Source organism: Talpa europaea, assembly GCF_964194135.1.
Source record: "Talpa europaea genome assembly, chromosome: 4".
Lineage (NCBI taxonomy): Eukaryota > Metazoa > Chordata > Mammalia > Eulipotyphla > Talpidae > Talpa > Talpa europaea.
Window position 1 is genome coordinate 33,462,794 of NC_140070.1, and position 22,439 is coordinate 33,485,232.

The 22,439-nt window shown below is 42.3% G+C and overlaps 1 protein-coding gene across 1 annotated transcript in view; it reads right to left on the bottom strand.

Annotated features, from left to right (window-relative positions):
* Nucleotides 1-22,439, bottom strand: part of PLEKHA2 (pleckstrin homology domain containing A2) — a gene marked incomplete at both ends in the record, with an annotated part of 47,506 nt that overhangs the window by 15,977 nt on the left and 9,090 nt on the right. Inside the window, 3 exon segments of the mRNA XM_084231862.1 lie at nt 4,303-4,400; nt 5,831-5,879; nt 12,997-13,053. Of these exon segments, the coding sequence (XP_084087988.1) occupies nt 4,303-4,400; nt 5,831-5,879; nt 12,997-13,053 (204 nt within the window).

Sequence of the window (22,439 nt, forward strand, 5' to 3'; positions counted from 1 at the left end):
AGCAAATTGTCTGACCCACATTCTGCAGACCCAAACTGTCACGCAGTAAAATGGGAAGAGGAATAAAAAGTGTGTTATAAAGTTGATGTGGTTATCATGATAGATATTCCAAAGCTTCAGAAACATGTATAAAAGTATTACAGGGCTACTACCATTTACAACACAGCCCTTTTTGAAAAGTGAGTTATCTTCATGCCTTTCTTTAACAAAGTTGTAGTATCATGGCTGATCAACTAATCACAGAGTTTTTAAGACCTACATGCCACAGATTGCAAACTGGTGGCCCAAAGGCATACTTTATTGTGTTTTTTTTTAAAGATTTTATTTATTTTTATACAAGAACTGGTGTACAAAGCAGATGCACAGGAGGGTGAGAGGATTCACCAGAGACAGAGCGGGGAACAGAACAGGTAGACTAAAGAAATATACTGGTGAGGGGAGCAATGGGCAAGACAGGAGAGGTCTTCGCCATGTGGGATTCATGCCAGCCAGGATCGAACCCGTGCTGCAGAGGCTGCGTATAGCTTCACAATGCAGTGCTCAACCGCCTGCACCACCAGTGAGGCCCCTTTTTTGTGTTTTATGTGTCCTAAACAGTGGTATATTTCACATAGAATTTGGTATATTTCACATAAAATTCAGATTTCCAGCTAAGAAGTCATCTCCTCTGTAGGGAAGCACGTGTTCTTCAGTATGTCACATTCTCCCCAATACGGAGGCCATGTGTCAGGTGCCATTACCTGCATTGATGTCACTACCTTTCTTCCTCCCTGCCCACCTCATTGATATTCGAATCTGCAAACTCCAGTGAAATCTTTCATTGTCTAAGAAAATGAGAGGCTTAGAACAGTAGACATTTGCCCAAAGTCATGATAAATAACTGAATAGGCTAGACACTGTCACTCAGTGGTGTGGAGGGCCACGGCATCTCACAAAGCCTCTCCTTCACAAAAAGTCAATGCCTGTGTCATCTGCCAGGAAAGTCACTGCAGACTTCATGAGAAAAGCTATGGTCTTCTGCTGCTGTGTTTTTAGCCTTGGGAGACAAAAAGACCAAAAGACCAAAAGCTCAGAGATCAGAGTCATGTGAGAATGGTGTCAAAGCTCAGAGAGCTGGGACCACTCCATGTGGTTTCCTGTCAAAGGAGGAAGGCCACCGTGATTATACTGGGGCCCCATAAAGAAGACGAGGCCCCTTCTCTCTGGCCTGCACTCATTTTGCATAGGCAAGGGTGACCTCTGTCCATCAGCTCTCTAGATGGGGCCAGAAATTCACCTTCTCTTTTCCTCCGGTTGTCCCAGGACAACAGTAGCTCCCACTTCTTTGCCTTCCTTACTGTCCCCCTCCAATTCAGTGCCAAACAATGTGCTAAACATTCCTGCACTATCTCTGATCTCAAGTAACCTTATAAGCCGGCATTATTGTCTCCATTTTATAGGTGAAGTAAATGAAAACTCATTAAAATAAAATAACTTACCCCTAGGACTGCCTGACCCCTCCCCATTGTCAAATACCACTGCCTGCTTTGCCACCAACTTTGAGTTCGTAATAGGACTCTTTAGAGATTTTCATTATAGTTAAGGGTTTTTGTGATACAATTACCATGGAACAGCAGAAATCCCCTCCGAATGACCCTAATGGGTTCCTGAAATCCAGAAAAATGGCTAAGTAGCCTTTTAAAGTTCCCAATGACCAGAAACAGACTTATTGAGGCGTGGCTGTTGTATTACTTTTCAGAATCTTGCCAGGCTGCTCAGGGAGCCGCAATGGGTCACTGCTCATGCCCCTGCATGGGAGGCTGCTTCCCACCAGCCACCAGAACATTTCCAAAGCTGTGCTCACTTCCTGAGACTTTGAATCAGTCTGTGGAGGACAAACTCAGCAATAACTATACTCCAGGGCTTAAACGCCAGGTTGTTCTTTTTGGTTATCCATCTCTCAGAATTCTAATTAAAGGTCTTTCTTCTTGTATCTGCCTATGGAATGTTCTCTGTTGGATCTAATTTGCAATGTGAAATGAAATTTTCAAGGACTCATCTTTCTTTAACAGGCATAACTAGACTGCTATGAGGAATGACAACTTGCTGAGAGGTTGGGTAGAAAGAGCTATGATTTACTGCTCAATTTTCAACTCACTTTGGAAAGGTAGTGAGTTGAATAATGCACCCCCTCCAAACTGGCCACTTATAACCTCAGAAGTGACCTTATTTGGAAAAAGAACCTTTTCAGATGCAATTAAATTAAGATGAGGTCATATTGGTTTAGGTTGGGCCTTCAGTCCAATGACTAATGTCCTTATAAGAGGAGAAGAGGCTACAGAGACACATATACCATATGATGATGGAGGCAGAGAAGGAGTAACGCAGTTATGAGCCAGGGAATTCCAAGGATTGCCAGGAGCCACAAGAAGCTGGAAGGGACAAGGCAGCAAACAGAGGGATCAGGGTGCTGCTGCTAACCAATTTCAGATTTCTGGCCTCTAGAATTATAAGAGAATAAATCTCTGCTCTTTTAAGTCATCCAATTAGTTAGGGTAGACTTTGAAAAGTAATACAAGAGTACGAATAGTCCCAGAGAATCCAGTTTCTGAAATCCATCCATCAATCGTTTTCTTCAGTCATGAGGACTCAACGACATTAGCATAAAATGAATAGTGATCTGAGGCCAGAAAAACTGGGTCCATCCTGGCTGCATGACCTTAGGCAAGTCACTTTCATCTCTATGCACTTCCATTTCCTTATTTATAAAAGGGAATAATAACACTTGCCCTTCCTACTTAAGGTTTTTATGAGACTAAAATGAAGCCATGTATGTAAAAGTGGCATATAATCTCACATTTTACAACCGTCACTTGTTTTTAATACTTTTATAAACTCCTATAAACTCTTAAGTCTTGGAAGTTAGAGTCCTGGCTTGAATCCCAGCTATACCATTTACTAACTTCTGGACTTTGAACAAGACTCTGATCTCCATTTTCTTTATCCAAGAAAAAAAGCAGAGGAACAGTGGCGTAGAGTCACTCTATGCTCAAAGCACTAAAGAAAGGTAAGAGGCTTCCCTCTGCCTCACAGGCTGGACAGCACACTCTCCAGGCAGGAACAGAGGCAGAAATCCAGGAGGAAACACTGAATGAGAACAAACTGTTGGGACAATGAAGGAAATTGTGGAGAACGCAGAAGGGTGAAGACCCCAAACATTTTAGAAAATCTTTACTAAAATCAGCACTCCACAGCCATATCCATGAGCATATGTGTTAGCAGACATGTGAGTTAACAGCCAGAATCCTTCCTTCCACCATTTCTCTCTTTTCAAAGGTTTCCCAATGTTTATCAGAATAACATGCTAACAAGCAAAGCTGCTTAGATGATTAAACTGTATTCTATTTGGGTTCAGAATCACAAGTACTGGAGAGACATAGAAATTTCTTCTATTAATTCTATTAATTTTTATTTAATTATTAAATATTAGAGTGCCATTAATTTTATTAATTATTATTAATAAATTAATATCTATTAATTTCTTCTATTAATTTTTTATGGGAATGCTGGTGTATATGGGAAAATAATCCACTCCTGTTCACTGATGGTTATTATTGGAAGTTATCAAAATGTAAGCATTTCTAACTGTATGATACAAAAAATTCAACTTCTCAACAAACAGACCTTTATTTATATGCCAGAAGCCTGCCCATTATTGGGTAAAGGTCTAGTTTTTTCCCCGAAACTTATGTTTTCCCTCTCCTCCTTCCTACCCTTCCCCCTTGCATTTTCTGTACTTCTAGGGAGGAATTCTTATCATTCAAATCAAGGAAAATGAGAGTACTCATACAGTGGCCAGGGAACTAGTTCAGTAATGCTTTTAAAGAAAGCATGACTAGTGGATGGATTTGATTAAAAACCCTAGCCCCCTGCCCCATAACTTCTTACAGTAAGAAAAGTACCACTCCCTCTCACCAAAGCTGGGAATAATTCAGACTTCCTTCTCATATGCTTTTCCCTTCTCATAGTCAGTAATATGTTTTCCAACCCCACCACATTCTGAATCAGCATCCCAGAATTACTCACAATATGACTGGCTAGGAGTCCTCCTAGGAAGCACAAAAAGGATGCTCCCTAAACTTCCCCTTGAACTTGATTCAAACACAAACTGTCAGTCAACTTGTGGCTAATTAGCCAAGGTGTAAGAAGAGTCAGGGGGACCTGGGTCTGTAATAGGTTCTTGGGAATGACCCTACTGATACCTGAGTTCTTCCCCACCCTGAATAGGCACTTCCTGCAGAAAAGAGAAGGAATCATACGTACAGTGATTTTGCTGGCTTGATTCAGGGCTTCAACCCAGTCCTTCAGATCTTTCTGGTCATTGGCTTGAAGAAAATACCTCTGAGACAGGGCATTGATGACTGAAAAGTCATGGGGAAGAAGGAAGAAAACTTAGCTCAGAACACAGGCAATATAAAAAACACTCCACAAAACCCAGCTGCTCCAGGTAGGCAAGGCAGAAATCCTTAGAAAGAAGAAATCTCCAACAGTGTTAAGTCACTCACATGAATATTTGAGAAGCTGGAGGCTACAAGGGCTCTCTTTTTTCATAAGGTTGGACTGCTCCACTGGCCACAAGAATGATGCCCAGCACATGACAATAGCCTTACTGTGCTGTTGTGCACTGATGAGGCTGCTATTCCACCATCCACAAGACGAGTTTGAACTGCATTTTAGAGGAGCTACTGGACTTACAGTCATGAACTACATATATAATTTTGGACTCTGTGTGTCTCATTTCCTCTGGTACAGTTAGCTTGGTTAAGAGTCTTGAATGTGGTTAGGAAGTGGAACAAAACTTGCCTGAGATCAAATCTGTGACCTTGACCTCATTTTTACCTTGTTTTTCCCCTGAGCACTCTATGAGGTCACACATCTTACTCCTGGGTTGATGATGATGATTGTTTTAGAAGTGCTGGCCTCAAAATCTGAATCACTTTGAATTTAGCAGTATTTGAAAGACATGGGGGAATTAAGAGTACCATAGAAGTAGGAGCCAACCTGAAGAGTTGGGAGAGAGGACAGTTCAAGAGACAGTTTTTATTTGTCTAGTATAAATAAGTCTGAGCTATAAGAGGTGAGCATCATGGGGTAGACATAGAATTTGTTAGTTCCCTCATTCATTCAACAAATGTTTGTTGAACAACCTTTATGTGCCAGGAACCGTTCTATGTAATGAAGATACAGCAGTGGCATAGCAGAGCAACAGCCCTGCCTAGTGGAGCTTATATTCAGAACCACCCTAGAGATACAAGAGAAACTATTTGTTAGCATTTACTTGTAGCACTTACTGCAGTACTGAGAACATAATGGAACCCCAACATTAACAATTCAATGACTTGAGGCATCAAATGAGCGACTCAGTCCCTATGTCACCCCGAAACTGTCACCATTTGGCAACATCGAGGCCCTCAACAGGATACTCCATTTCTACTATCCTCTTTCTGACATCACCCCCCCCCCAACTTCTCCCAGTCTCCACCTTTTCTGAGGACACTATTACTCTGCTCTGAGATGAGGGTTCCTAAAAACTTCTGAAAGACACCTTGTACCTTGCAGAGTCAGGAAAACTAAAAACTTTCTAGATGCTGTGCCTCTGTCTCTGTTAACAATCTCTGCAGTGAGACCAAGGAAAGCAATTTCTATCACTTGAGGCCCAGGAACAGCACTGTGACTGAAGTCACTCATGTGCGCTGGCTAGAAGTCACATGGGGTCACAGGACTGTCTCCACACCAAAGAGGAAGTCCTGGAGGGAAATTTACCCTCACCACCCTCCAGCTCAGTACTTACCAAAGCAAAACGGAGTTTTTGGCTTCTGCTTTGGGGTAGCTATGCTCACCTAAATCAAATTAAAAAAAAAAAAAAAAGAAAAGAAACATAAATATCTTTCTAACAGGGTTATAAAACATTTTTTTCCCAAATTTTTAAATTGTAAAGCTTTTCATACATAGAAAAAGAGTATACTAAACACACATGGGCATTTTGAAGAATAACAATTAAGTGGAAACCTGTATTCACCATCCAGATGAAAGATGACTATCAGTCTTATTTCTTAGAAGTCCTTCTGTGCCGCTCCCCTTCCCCTCTGTAGGGATAATCACTACCCTGATGCTTGTGTTCATCTTCTGAATCCTGAATCCTGACAAATTCCTGCCAAATTCTCTTTGGACTACAATACCTGTGCTGACTCCATCCACACTTGGCAAGGTTCTACTCCTATCTCAAACCCCAACTTCCTAAACAGTTCTCCAAATTGAAGATGTATTGTTACAAATACACAAACTTCCATTCGGAGCTCCCAAACGTGAGGCAGTATATCACCCACCACATTTGGAAACACTCATCAGTTTCCTTTATATCTATGCTTACTATTTAATCACAAAAATTAGCAATTTCTATGTGCCCAAAGAAGAGCTAATGGAATCAAAGAGCGTATGTGTGTATTTAAGGGAGAGGTGTAAGAAAGTAGAACTCTTTTCCACTTACTGCTGTGTTATTTCTTCTTGTTTTTCAATCCTACCCTCACATGTACATTCCTGAGTATACATATACATGATACATGAGTCCACCTTACTCGGATTTGGATAAATGCACTGAACAAATTAAGTAAAGCAACTCATATTTCATCATTTGCCCACAAAAAAATTAGTGATTACTTTTGAGGGAGACTGAATCTACCTCCCTACAGCAGGCCTTCACCACTGTACCTGAGATTTCTAAGGGGACAGTCTCCTTCCCTTGGGACCTTGGCTAAGAACTATTCAGACACTTTTCTCAATCTTCTTTCCAACCAGATACATTCTCTTACTGGTTCTCATCCTAGGGACTTTGAGTGGTTTTTGCTTAAGAGGAGACATATTAGAAACGGAAAAAAAAAAAATCTCAAGTCAAAATACAAGGTTTTGTCCTAAAACCATAAAATACACAGAGGAAAACAAAGGCAAAACCCCCCATGACATAAACTTCAGAAACATCTTTGCAGTTTCATCTCCAGGAGTAAGAAAAAAAAAAAAAAAGGAGACTATAAACAACCGGGATTACATCAAGCTAAAATGTTTCTGTAGAGCAAAACAGACAGTAACCAAAATGAAGAGACATCCTACTGAATGGGAGAAAATATTTACACAGCATACATCTGACAAGGGACTGATATCAAAAATCTACAAAGAGCTCATAAAACTCAACAAAAGAAAACAAAGAACCCAATTAAAAAATGAGCAGAAGAGCTTAACAGGCACTTCTCCAAAGAGGACTGCAGATCACCAATAGGCATATGAAAAATGCTCACATTCACTTATCAGGGAAATGCAAATCAAAACCACACTGAGATTCCACTTCACACCTGTGAGAATGGCCCATATCAAAAACAAACAAACAAAAAACAAGAAACAACAAATGCCGGTGAGGATATGGAGAAAAAGTAAACCTTTGACACTGTAGAGTGGTCCAGCTATATGAATATTAGTGTGGAGGCTTCTCAGGAGACTAAAAATGGACCTGCCATATGACCCAGAAATTACATTCCTAGTTATCAACCCAAAGAACACAAAAGCTCTAATTGGAAGAGAAACCTGTCCGCCTCCACTTATAGCAGTACTATTTACAATACCCAAGATATGGATCAAGAAGATGTGGTACACTACTCAGCAATTAAAAAAAGATACACTCATGCCATTCACACAACATGGATAGAACTGGAAGGGATTATCCTCAGTGAAACAAGCCAGAAGAAGAAAGATAAATAATGGATGTTTTCACTTATATGTGTAATATTGAAAAACCAAACAAAATATCAAACAAAGACAAACTTTATGGCCTCCCTGGTGGCCCAAGGGGTTAAGTGTCATCACTATGAAGCTATCCACAGCCACTGCAGCCCCAGTTGGATCCCAGCCAGGGAGCTGACCAACATGGCATAACAGACCTCTCTTGTCTCACCCGCTGCTCCCCTCAGCATTGTATTTCAATAGATCCACCTGTTCTGCACCATACTGTCTCTGGTGAGTCCTCTCACCCCTCCCCATACCTCTGGCCTACACCCCAGCTCTTGTATACATAAATAAATAAAATGAATCTTTAAAAAAAAAAAAAAAAGAAAGACAAATGTTAAAACCAAACCTTGAAAGCTGATCATAGATAAGAAGCATGGGTGGGGGGTGGGGAGGAGAGGTGAGAAACAGACTATGGTGAAGAATTATGGGTGATTTGTTTGTGGGAGAACTATGGTGACAACACCTGTGGGGAGAAATTCTTTATTTTGGAAAAAAAGGACAGGTATGTAAATTAACAGCAGTTCCATTAAATAAATAAACAGAAAAATGAAAGGGAAAATTAAGATCTTTCCATGGCTCAAAGTTACTAAAGGTCTGATAATGGAGACACACCAGTCTGTCTGGATTCTCTATCTAGGCCTTAAGTTCTTTCTATAGACCTGCCCAGATTTCTTAACAACCAAAATTAATACTCAAATATTCAAGATGGGAATTGAGATAGTGGCCTAAAAAAAAAAAAAAATCAAAGTAATGACAGACAGTATACTCCAGACTTTGTTACCAGAAAGACAGACCTCCAATCCCAAGCATCCCCGTGTGTGACCCTCATGTACTGTTCCATCAAACAAGAGTAATATGATTGCTCAGGGGAGGCCCGTAACACATCCTGTCAAGCAGAAGCTGTTTGATCAAAGAGAGTCTATTTATAGCTTCTAATACCTCACTTCCTTTAAAATCCCATTAACACAGGCAGTGCCATACTTGGCATTTTGGGCAAAATTCTGTGGACCGTGAGCTTCTTAGGCACCCACAAAATGTAGAACTGAAAAAGAATGCATGGATGCCAACTTACAAAATGATTATGGAATTCTCAACATGAATAAATATTTAATTAAATGTCTGTAGAATTTGATATCGACCTCATTGGCGAGTACTTAACAAATGCCTATAAGATGTCACATTAAGTCAACTTCATTAATGTTTCAATTAAACATTCACAAGTATTTCATTACATTTGAAAATAATAGTAGCTTCAATTTTCTTACTCCATAAGAATCCCTGGGTATGCAAGATGACTGGGGGGAAATCAGAGCCAATCATAAATTAAATGGGCTACTCACAGGTAAATCATTCCAAGAATAAAAACATTAAAATCCTTTCAAATATTTAGAGCAAAGCAGTTATATTTAATGAGGGATGTGGGTGCATTCTGCTGTGTTTACCATGATGTGAGGAGCAGGCCTTAGGGCCTAAGAAAATCTTAAAATAGTTCTGAAAAGCATAAAGATTTAAGCAAAGGTAAACCCATATATCTTGAGTTCAGACACAAACTTTCCCAATTCAGTCAAGTCTCTGCCACTCCCAGGATTTGTGCACTGGAACTCCATGACACCATGGGCTTTGGTTTCAGACCCTAGAGTTCAATCTGAACAACAGAATATGCCTGCATCCCACTGGCATGATGTTGTGACCTGTCAGTGACTGGTTTTTGGCTCTGTCCCTAGGCATCCACGTTCTTGTGAGGGCCCATCACCCATGAACTTCTCCTTGACCTGTCCTTGGTTCCTGGGTCACTCTGACCATCAGGGAGGGCCTCAGAACCTACCTCTCCCAAGGACCCCTGGTACTTTCAGTTTTAGAATGGCATGGAAAAACGGGCACTTTGAGATGGTCTCTAACTTATTAGGAGAGTTGCCCTTTCTCTCCTAGAAACTGTCATCTACCACTGATTAGACAGAGCACACTCAGACACACTTTTCACCCTGTTTGGATGATGAATGGTGCACCTCATCACATACATTAGCAGCCTACATTGCAAGAATGCTGTGCTCCTCTGCTTATTACAAACTGAAGTTTTCAAAGAGGTCGCCTGGGTTTTTTTTTTGTCTTCATACACTTACCCAAGTTTTCAGTCATGAGGCGTGTGATGACATATGTACACATCTACAACTTACCTCATGCCTCATGGCTTACCACATAAGGATTGTTTGTTCAAACAATTCCTTTCTGAGTTAACTGGACAGAAATTAGTCCTAGTTTTGCCCTCATGGACTGTTTAAGAAAGGGAAGACCCTCAATTTCTCTATCAGTTTCCCTATCAGCAGAGCCAGAATGAAATTACTAGTCTCCTTTTTAAAGTCACAAATATAATCTCTCCTTCCTATTGCTGCACCTCTCAGAGAGAAGGGCCAAGGTGGGGCTCTCACTTATTGTCAAGAGGCAGCTATGGACTCCCTAGATCTCCTGGCGACTGTGAAGGTAAAATGCCTGCTGCCAGGATATATAACCCACTCTCCCCTACCACCAGCCCCCCACGATTATGATCAGGTCAGCCAGAAGGAACAGAGAATCCCAAAGAAGCATGGCTGACAGCTGACTCCAGCGAGGACAGCCAAGCACAATCATCTGTGCACCCCGAAGTGGCCAGCTGAATAGCTGCACAAACAGGGTAGTCTGGTGGGCCCCAGGGCAATGCAAGCAGTGAGCAGCTGGGGTTGTGAGGAGGCAACGGGCAGGGTCACCTAGAGAGTGACGCAGATGAAGCTGCTCCACAGCTAGGCAGACTCTCAGGAACTTGTTCTTATCAGATCAAACACAGACCACAGGAGCAACAAACTCTCGGTGGCAGGGCACTGCTCACCGGCCCCACCCTGTCTGCCCTTGGCCGGAAGTGGAGCTGGGGCCCTCTGGCAGAAGCAGTGTCAGAGCAAGGTCTTGGAGCTCTGGTGCAGCCCTGGCCCAGTGGGGGACCCTGCCCCAAGAACTGGCATCAAGAGCAGGAGAAGAAACAGACACCTATGCAGAATGATCAGGAGGGTTCTAGCGGAGGTCTCTGGACCTGCTTCAGGGAGTCAATAGCCTGAAACTACAAGCAGAATCCAAGTGTGCACACACATACACACACTTTCCACCAGGCTCTCAAAAAGATCCATGACACCCCTCTCCACCCAAAAAAATTAAGAAGCACAGTTCTAGGAAGGTCTTCCTTATGCCTAACTGAGGGCAAGGCCAGACAAACAGGACACACCTGAGGGTGGGATAGTGGGGATAACTGTGGAAGAGAAGAGCCATGAGCAAAGTGGTGGTGGTGCCAAAGGCCACCCTCAATTATTTTGTCGTCAAACTGGTTCTGCTGCCATCAAAAAAGCTCTGGATGACCTCAAGTTGAGAGTTTTCATCTCTGCTGGCCTCTGAAGGACCTCATCTTCCCAACACTAGCCCTCAAGAAACAGATATGCAAAGGCACTTCCCCCAGCAGAAAGGTCACCCAGACACCACAAGCCAGACAGGTTAAACACTTTCCTCTGGGAGGGGATATCTAAGGGTTAACAACAAAGAATCTGGAATGTTGCATTTGAGCCCAGTACCACCGCTAAATGTTTTCTGGGAAACCCCTGTTTTCTGGCACTGGATCTGGCATGAGTTAAAGGCTCTCAGCTCCGTGTAACCTGACCCAGTGGCAGCTGCGGGTTTTACAAAATGTCCACCCAGGTCTGCCCTCCCCCAGGAAAGGCAAAAAGGCAGGTCTAAGTGAGACAGGCCTTAAAACCAAGAATTTAAAAAACCCTTATCTGAATTCTGTTTAGAAATCATGATTCAGCAGGAGATTGTATTCACTCTTTATTAATGAAAATTCTTTCTAAGTCCTGTCTAACAGGACAGGGTTCAGGGTTTCTTTATCATTAAGGCTCTCTGTGATCCTCCCCCCACCTCTGGGGGCTGGGGATTCCTGAGGCTCCTTGAACACCTTGGAGAAATGACCTAATGAGCTCAGAGAGCAAGACTGGACAGGAGAGGGGACGCCCAGGTCTCAGGCCTGCCAGGCACAACACCTGCATAAATTGCCTAAAGCTATGCTAGCAAAGCCTGGCTTTCGAAATCTTTCGAAAGCTGGTTCAGTTTCCCTGAGGTCACTGTCTCCTCTCTGATCCACTTAGATAGAGCCTTGCATGGCTGCTTTTTCACAGTCATGGCCATGGACCGCCTGTGGCCCCTGCAGCCCTTCCACTTCGACTAACCCTCTGACCAGCTAAGAAGACAGAAAACAGCCACTTCCAAAGCTTGTTAGAAAAAGGAGACAGGACCTGTGCAGATTAAGGGTCCCTCAAGTCTGTCTCAATCCCCAGAGGGTGGGAAAACCTGGACAAAGCAACAGAGGTCTCCAAGAAGCCCGAAGTGAGGGGTGCAGTGGGGAGAGCAGGACTTCCGGAACCTCAGTCCTGGCTGGGTGCCACCTGGCTGTCCTTACTGGACAAAGAGTTCCTCTTTCTGCAACTCTAAATCCCCCAGCCGTTTTTATCTCTGCTGCATCACCGGTCAGCACTGGTGCCTGTTCTGGGAGGGGCCGCTAAAAGAAGCCGAATTTAGCAAAGTACAAGCCTCACCAGCCAGCCCTCCTCCTGCCCGCCCCCCCCATCCCCCACCAGTTCTCAGCACCAAACTGGACAGGGGATGGCTGTTATCCCAACAGCCAGACCCTCCAGCAGTTATCTGGAGGCTATTAAATGGTTTCCTGGCATATGTGAATATCTTCTGACGCATTCTTAGCTTTCCTTCTGCAGGAAACCCTGTCCAGGTGAATGATAAAATTCCAGTGAAACCCCAACATTCTCCTATTTTCTCTACTCTTTGGGAGAATCCTTTTTGTTTTTTCTGTGTTCCTTTTTTTTGAAATTACAAAGAGGGTCATGTCCCACTCCTATCCCCAAATCAACCTACCCCTCCTTTGCAGGAGCACAGCTGACTGATATGTCCCAAGGGTCAGAGGCTGTGGGTACTCCCTCCAAGAACCTGCTAACCACATGCCACCCCAGAACTTCCACAGCCAAACTTGAGGAAGAAGGAGCACTTTACTGCCCAAGTAACATCTTCAAATGCCACCCCCAAAGATTTCACATTTCCTCCTGTTCAGATACTGAACTACTTAAGAGAATATGAATTCCCAGAGCTCCAAGACAACGTTACCTTCGAGATGTAGGTCAGTTGCAAAGATCCAACAGCTCCTGCCCCAACTGCCAGGTTCTGAAAGACACATGGTTTTCATTTTAAGAAAGATGCTATGTGAAGCAGTGGACACAGCACTCAGAGACAGAAGACCAAGATTCTAGTTCTGGTAATGCCACTTACGGGCTTTGTAACCTTGAGCAAGACATTTACCCATTTTTTTTTGGCTCACTTTGCTTCCCTACAAATAAATGGTTAATTCTTACCATGGATGGGTATACATGACCCCTAACCATGTTTATTACAAAGAGGTATTCTAGGATACTGGTTAAGTGTGAGGGTGACCATTTGATAGTGAATAAGTTCCTCAACTACTCAGCCTCAGTTTCCCCTTGTGTTAAAATGGAAAGTAATAGCACAAGACCTACTTCACAAGGCAATTGTAACAAAGAGTTAATACACTTGAAAGCACTTGAAATTGTGCCCTCTCAACAAATGTTAGCTATTATATTTTTTCTGTCCTGCTTGCTCCGATCTTTTTTGCTCTAGCTTGATCCTTTTTTATGCCACTTCAAATTCTTTTCATAATAAATAAGGGGCAGATTCACACAAACCAAAAATTTTAAAATACAGTTGCTCCATCTATTTCATAAGTCAGCTAAGTATCAAACCGAATAAGATCTGAACACTATAAAATACCAAGTAAATTGTTTACTAAAACATCAAGAAATGCACAGGCACCTTGTCTGGCAATTTTCTACTTTGCTTAATCTCTTTGGCTTTCTAATTACCCTACTGTCAGAAATGAGGCAATGAAGATCCAGGGATAGTAGCTGTGACACTGTGATTTATAATAAGAAATATGTATTTGGTCTTCCTCCCTGTTCCTGGCACAGAGTTCTAAAAACCTTAGTGCTTCCTAAGTGGTGAAAGTGATGAAGGTGTCTTCTGTTAAATTAATGTGACAACTTTGGGAATGTCTGCAAATCACATAAGGTTAGGGGTTGGTCGCTAGAGGAACAAACATGCAATTACATGGAGGACAGAGGGGCTGGAGATAGAGCCAGTGACTTAACCTACCATGCCTATGTAATGAAGCCTCCATAAAACCCCCAAAAGATGGGGTTCAGAAGTTCCTGGGTTGGTGAACAGGAATGTTTCCACATGCATGACGCCAGCTGCCAAACTCCACAAAGACACAAACTTCTTTGTTCGGTTCCCTGCCTTACGTATCTCTTTCATCTGGCTGTTCCTGAGTTATACCCTTTTCTAATAAAGCAGATCTAGCAAGCAAAATGTTTCTTTCAGCTCTGTGAGCTACTCTAGAAATGGAACCAAAGGGGGGTGGAGGGTGGGATGTGGGGACCTCCAATCTATAGCCGATGGCCAGAAGTACACTGGTGTCTGAGGAGTGTCCTGTAGGATCAAACTCTTAACCTGTGAGATTTGTTTCTATCTCCAAGTCGACAGTATCAGAATTGAATTGAATTGTACAATACCCACCCTGTGTAGGAGAATTGGTTGGTGAGGGAGAAGAGCCCACACACTGGGATTTGGAGTCAGAATCACTAGTAATGTAACAAAGAAATGGCCATGATTAGAAATCACAACTGGGGAGTTTCTAATTTATAACTTGGAAAATTCACTCCCCCTGCATCTGAGAATGTGTCTAAAACTCCTGGTCACCTCTTAAAATTGTTGCCATAAGTCTCAAAGAACAACCAAGAAGCCACCATTATCTGAGGTATCTCAAAATGATAAATAAGAGGTGAATCTCGGAAAAAAGAAATTTAGTAAATTTGCTGAAGGTTAACAGTGAATTGACCATTCCAGGAGACTGCCCTTAAGCAATGTATTAGATGGTAGGGGAAAGTCATTTTAGGTCCAATTATCTAAAGTAACATACAAGCTTGAAGCAAATACAATGTATGAAATGTCCTATTCACCAGTAAGTGGATGGGGATAAGCCAATAAAAGGACTCTCTCTGGAGGAGAGAAGTCTAGAAAGGACAAGCTCCCTCCTTTAGTAAATTAACTAATACATCTATTTCAAATGTGTATGATTTTGTTTACACACTTTTTTCAATTACATAGAAATTACATTTTGTTAATTTTTAAGGAAACTTCTAATTTTTAAGGAAAAATAAGTCTTGTAACTCCTAAATCAGAGTCCATAAAGGAGTCAGTTTCCTGAAGGGTGATGGTCGATACTGCCCCAGAGGACGGGAAATACTCAAGGCAAAAGACTTAGCTCGGGCAGAGTAAGGTCTCCAAAGCAGGTGGTGTGGTACAGGCACAGCCTCCAGAGACACACAAGCCACAGGCCTCTGCTGGACACTGACCCCTGCCCACCCCCAGACTCCCTTTATGCAGTTGAGGAAAGAGAACTGCGTATGAAGGGATTTGTCCAACATCACATAATAGGTGGCAGAACCTGAACTGAGGTCGGGTCTCCTGACTTCCACCCCAGTGCCCTAGAAGCAGCTCAGTGCAATTTAAAGGCTTGAACTGTTGGAATTCTAGCTGTGACTTTATTGCCCCATGAGTGGGTAAGTTTCTTTACCTATAAACTGGGGATGATAATGCCTGTTTCATAGGCTTGTTGTTAGAATTACATGAAAATGCACAGAGAGCGCCAAGCACATGGTGTTTCCCATTCCACACCCACAACACTAATGACAAGATGCAAGTGCCAAGTCTCAGAGCTGGTCTTGCACAACTCACGCTCCTCACCCCAAACCACAGCCCAAAGGCCTCCAGAACCCTATCCTGAACTATGAGTGATGAAGTGGGATTTGGGGAGCCATTCATCCACTAACCCACATGTAATGACAGATAGGAGTTGATCAGATTTCAACTACTTCATTCCCTCCACCCCTCCACCCTTCCAGGAGACTCCACCCTCCGTCCCCTGGCCCCCTTCAGTTCTCCAGCTTCACAAGGAAAGATACAGGAAAACATGACTAATGTCTGAAAATTCTCCCCACCTTCCTTACCACCCAGGGGGAAATGAATGACAGGAGAAAATAGCCCCGGGATCACCAAACCTCGATCTGAAGTGATGGATCATTCCAATTACACATGTCACTCCAGTTACTGGACCCAGGAGATTAATGGACCTAGGAGATTAATGTTGACAGCTAAAGTTCAGCCCCAGCAGACACTTCCTGGTCAAGGAGGAAGGTGCCAACATGCCTGAACTGAGGCCTTGGCAACCGGATGTCAAGGGCATGAGAGCCAAGAAGCAGCACCTGGGGAGGAGCAGGCACAGACCCACAGCAGCGCTGCGTCCTACATGGGCAGGCCTGTCCACCTCAACAGCCTGCCTTTACCTCCCCTTTCTCCAAATTCATCTGCACTGGTCCTTCTCCAACTCTGATGCACATCACAATCTCCCAGAGAGCTCATTTTTAAAGGATCAGGTTTCAAGCCTCACTTGAAAAAGATTTCTTGAGTGAAGCAGAATGTGGTCAGAATATGTACATTTTTTAAGCTCCCAAGTGTTCAATCACTAGGTCCAAGTTTAAGAACAACTGGTGTATGACCAAATCTAGCCCTGGATTATGTACTGGCATATATTTTTGTGTAAATTTAAGTCTCTTCTCAGTAGATTTTAAGCATATTGAGCATATAAGTAGAATTGTTCTTCTACAATTGAGTCTATTGCTCAATTTTTAAATGAAAACACTATTTGAAGGTGGTAAAGTTCCCAAACCAGTCCATGAAAGCCTGAAGACCAACATAGCTCCCACCCACCAATAGCAAACAAAATTCCGTTGGGATACTGACTTGTTCATATTTCGCACTTGCGTGTCACTTGAGTTTATAGTTCCCATGACCTGGGACAGAATCAGATAGAGGAGCAGGAAAGAACCAAGTTCCAACTAAAGGGAGATCAAAAACTTGGGGAGAGGAATTGAGGAATGTGCTAGAGAGAAAGACAGGAAGCAGCCGAGATGAGAGCACCTGAGCAGATGGCAAACAGAGACTGGCTGGTCGGGAGGTCGCTTACATGAACCTCCTGGGGAGAGTTTTAAATGAACTAATTCATATCCATGCTCAGCCCCAGAGTTTTAACGGATCTAGGTAGGACATGGGCACCTGCACATTTTTGAAGACCTCAGAGACTACACTGTGCTGGAAAGCTGAGGCCTACCACAGCAGAGACTGACTGGTGCCTCCCGCTGACTTTGCACTAGAAATACAGCATTGTTGGGAGAAAGGGCCATGCCCAGCCACAGCCCACAAAGTGACTCTTGGCTGCCAAACTAGCAGTAAACAGAGGGGAGGGAGGAAGAGAAGAGCTTGGTAGTAGGCAGGGAGCAGGAAAGGAGATTCTAGTGCCATGCATAGCTAGCAGCAATCATGCATAAGGATGTAAATCAGGAGTATCCTGTACATTTCTGGAACTGTTAAATTTTCTGGAACAAAGCAGGACATAGGGCAGGTTACTGTCAAATGACTGATGGTTTTGTGAAGATAGTGCTAATGCCTTGCTTTTTGCTCAAATGTTCTTCTGCTACCAGTTATCTCAAAGAAGCCCCCACTGCTTTAGTAGAAAACATGGAGGTTATTACTTTGCATCACCAAGGAAGAGGGTGAGATGCCCACACAGATGTGGGGTGCCTCCCATGGTAAACCTTTGTGTGTGTGTAAGAACTGGAGTGTAGGCCAGAGGTGTAGGAATGAGAAGGTTCACCGAGACAGTGAGGAGCAGAACAAGTGGATCTACTGAAATACACTGCTTAGGGGAGCAGCGGGTGAGACAGGAGAGGTCTCCTGCACCCTGTGGGTTAGCTCCCTGGCCAGAGCAGTCATAGGGCTGAAACTTAACCCCAATGCCACCAGGGAGACCCTCCCATAGTAAGCCTTTTCTCTACAAGCAACATTATTTCTTGTTGAAATAGAAAAATTAACCCATGTGTCTCCTATGTCCTTTCTCATCTTCTAGTGAGCATAACAAGGAGCATAGAAATGACCAGAATACCAAGTACAGAGTTATAAATTCATAGAAAGTCAGTACTAGAAGATGCTGTTGATGGTTCACCACTGACCCCGAAAGTATTCAAAGGCTCAACTTTGGGAAAGAACTTCCTCAAGGGAGTCAAATGAAGACAGAGTTCCTAACTTTTAACATCAATCTGGTGTTTTGGCAAAGCACAGCTTGAGAAAGGAAGAAAGAAACATATATATTTAGAGTCTATGATGCACCAGGCCTGCTATTAAGTGCTCTTGCACATTGTCACTTGATCCTAACAATCCCATTTTGCAGGTAGAGACACTAAGGGTCAAGCAGGTGAAGCAACTTGCTCAAGGTCACATAGGCAGTGAGTAGTTGGAATAATATTTGAACCTAACCCTTCCTGAATCTCAAATCTCAGGCCTTTCCTTTATACCGTGCCACTTCCCATGAGACTCTTCTCAAACATACAGGATTTGCTCATTACCTAAGAGTTGATTATCAATGAAAGGTAAATACAAGAGCAGGACCAACAGGGTAACACCAGAAGAAGTCCTATATAGTTGCCCAAGCTGGGTGGGGCAGGAACTAGTTAAACTGGATCTTGGTAGCCAAACTCCAAATGACCAGGGATTTAGAGAGTAGAGCGAGGAAGGAGAGATGCTGATAGTTCCTTCCTTCTTATGTCCCTCCAGGGTGCCTAGCAGACAGAAAAGGAGAACTTGCCTAGACAGAGTGGTGTGACGAGAATGGAGGGGAGGAGCACAGTTCCCTCTGCCCCACATTCCATAGCCCTCACCCTGGCGTGAGAATAACCAAAAGGAAAGTAACCTAGCTCTTCCCAGCATTAGGTGACCGGGACAGTAGTTTTACCTGCTGCTCTGGTATCACACGCATCTCCCTTCACCCCACAGCTCCAGCTTCTGACACTAACTTAAGGAAACACCTCAAGTTAATGTGTGGAAATACCCATGGCTACTCCCCCCATACTTCAGTTTAAAATGTGCATTTGGGCCTCCCCGGTGGCGCAGCGGTTGAGCGCTGGGTTGCGAAGCTGCCCACAGACTCTGCGGTGCCGGTTCGATCCCAGGCTGCTCCCCGGCCACCGGAGGAGGATCCCACATGGTGCGCAGACCTCTCCTGCGCCCGCTGCTCCCCTCAGCAGTGTACTTCGGTCCTTCTGCCTGCTCTGCTCCCCGCTCTGGCTCTGGTGAATTCTCTCACCCTCCCGCGCTTCTGACTGTACCCAGTGCTTGTATAAACAAAACAAACAAATATAATAAATAAATAAATAAAAACATGCCTCTATAAAAAAAAAAAATAAAATAAAAAAAATAAAATGTGCATTTGATCTTCACCTTCCTAACAAGCCAACTTTGTCATAAACTGCCATGCTGGCATCCTATTCTGTGGATGTCTTTTCCTGTTGACATACACCAGCACCAGCTTGGCCAGGGGGCACTTCATGACGTGTGAGTCTCTGGGTACCATATCTTCCACTTCTTTACTACCCTCTTCCAATGCTGGTGCTAGTGAACCAAAGACATGATCAGACCTGGATTCTAGATCATCCTCTGGATACATTAATGTTCCACACTCCAACTCTGGGGCACCTAAGTGATTCTAAAGCCTTAAACTCTGTAAATAAACTCCTTCAACACTTGAACCCTCCTCCAAAGCTGGCCTCAAACTCTAGCATCATTTGCCCTCCACTTTTTAATTGGTCCCCTTCCCAGCATCCCCACCTCTGTCAGCCTCTCCACGTTCCCTCCCCAGTCAAGCAGCTACTGTTCTACTTCACCCTTCATCAGTCACCAACTCTGTCATTTTCTTCTTTCATGAGGCCTTTAAATCTGTCCCTTGCTCTCCACTCCCTGCCACTTTACCACCACCATCGACATGCCAGGAAGCTCCAGTACAAATTCCTTCCTGTCATCTCCAACTCCAGGTGCTCCTACTTCCCTGTCCATTTAGATGTCACTGCCAGAACAAACTTTCTTAACAAATACCAGCTCTGTAGTACCTCAAAGCTCATCAAAGCACTTTCATGAGTATTATTTAATCTTCACAGAAATTATGTCAGAGATAAGAGAGAATTCTTGTCATCACACAAATTTTACAGATGAGGACAGGAGGTTAAAAAAAAAAGGATGTTTCTCTAAATAACATATTCATCAAATTATTCTGTGCTTATTTGATATAACTAATAAAAATGGGTTCTGAAGCAAAATATAATAGAGATGTTATATTTAATAATAAGTGGTATTGTTTTCTATATAAAATACATAAGTATTATAAATATAGATTTATATAGTAGATATATTAAACAAATACTGAAGGTTAAAATCTAAAGCAAAACATCACAATGTAACCAAAGACAAATTTTAAGAAAACTTAGAAAAATTATCATCAAGGTTTTGCATTAGTGAAACCTAGTACTAAGTTTTATAGCTTCTCTCTCTTTAGCTGCTTGGATTTTAAAACTGAGTAGCACTCACTGTTATTAACAAAATTGTCCCAAAGTGCTTCTTAGTTTTGTTTCTTTCTAATTTAGACAAAGTACATCTTGTTAAATAGTAAAATTATCTAAAATAATAAAATCACTGCAGAAAACATATAAAACTAATTTGTGCTTTCAGTATTTTATGTTCTTCAAAAGACCACATATAGGGAAGAGTTGGGACAAACTGGGAATGGAGCACAATGGACTACAAAGATGAACTACGAGTGATCTGGAGGTGGTAAGGTATGTAACGCCTGAAGGTGAAGTTCCTATGCCTCTAAAACACAACACCATAAATCAATGTTACCTCAATCAAAAGAATTTTTCATTCTAAAAACATTCTTAAAAAATTCTAAAAATTTTTCATTCTAAAATCATTAATTTAATAACTTGTAAGAGTAATAGTTTACCCTTAGTAGAATTTGTATTTTGATCAAAGTACAGGCTTGTTACTTGAAATGTAAGAAGTGCTACTTAATGCTTGAAATCTACATAGAGCATTTGTCTACTTGGGATACAGTTACTAGAGCAGCTATATAAAAGTCAAGAACTAAAAACACTTTGCTCAAACACGATCCAAGATCCAAAAGTTATGATGTTTGTATGTGCAGAGAATATCTCTGACAGACTCGTAAGAAACTAGTCATACCACTGTCCTGGCTAGGGGAACATGTGCCTGGGGTGGGGGTTTGGAGTGGGAGGGGGAAACTTGTTACTATATCAACTTGCCCACATTTTGCACCATGTGCACATATAGGTCATTTGTAAAAGCATTTTGACTTTCATTTAAAGTTCATGGCATTTTGACAGGTTGAAGTGTATCATGCTAAAGTCTTTCAAATACTGTTGGTTTTCAGTTAAATTTTGCTCAGAAAGGTTTCTGATATGCAAAACATGATTTTTTAAAAAAAACTATTTTTATACTTAGCCTTAAAACAACACTACCACCGAGTGCAAACTGGTCCAACCACTGTGGAAAGCTGTGTGGAGATTTCTGGACCTACTAAACATAGAGCTTCCATATGACCCAGCAATTCCACTCCTAGGTATTTACCCAAAGGACACAGAAACATCAATTCCAAAGAACACCTGCACCCCTATGTTTATAGCAGCACTGTTTACAATAGCTAAGCTTTGGAAACAACCCAAATGCCCAAAAATAGATGACTGGATCAAGAAGATGCGGTACATATATACCATGGAATATTACTCAGCATTCAAAAAAGATAAACACATGCAATTTGCAGCAACATGGATGGCGCTGGAAGGGATCATGCTCAGCGAAATAAGCCAAAAAGAAAAAGAAAAATACCGGATGGTCTCACTCATAGCAGGAATCTAGAAAACTTAAATAAGGGACCAGGAAAATGAATATAAGAAAGTGAAAATCAAAATCAACAAAAAACTATGAACCAGAGACACTTTTAGGGGGGCGGGGGCGGGAGGGGAGGGATTGGGGTCAGAATGGGGGGGCTGCAATTGTATGGGGAATATAACAATAAAATTTATAAAAAAAAAAAACAACACTACCACCTATTATACATTATATGTTAATAAAATTTTCTACCACTCTTCTGTATTCTTTCATTAAATGTAGTCAAATATCTGTCTTATTATGGGTATAGCAAAAGTTCTTGCTCCTTTCAGTGCAAAGAATTGCTTTCAACTTATTTTTTTTTCCAAAGGTACAAATGAAGGGCTTTTATTCAAGTCTCAGAGTTACCAAGAGAGAAGCAATCTTTTTCCGATATTATGATCCATAATTCACATTATGGCCTTTGGAAAGTAAAAGCATCTGACAATTTTTTGGCAAAAGAGAAAACAGAATAAATTTGACAAGAACAACCTGGTACAATATTGTTTTCATGCTTCTGTTTATCCTTTGTTCAAGGCTATATAATTTAGTCTTGCGATTACTTTGCCAGGTGGGCATTAGAGGGCTGGAACGTAAGCGTTGCTGTATAACTAAAACATAGTTACTCTGTAGGTCATGGTAATAAA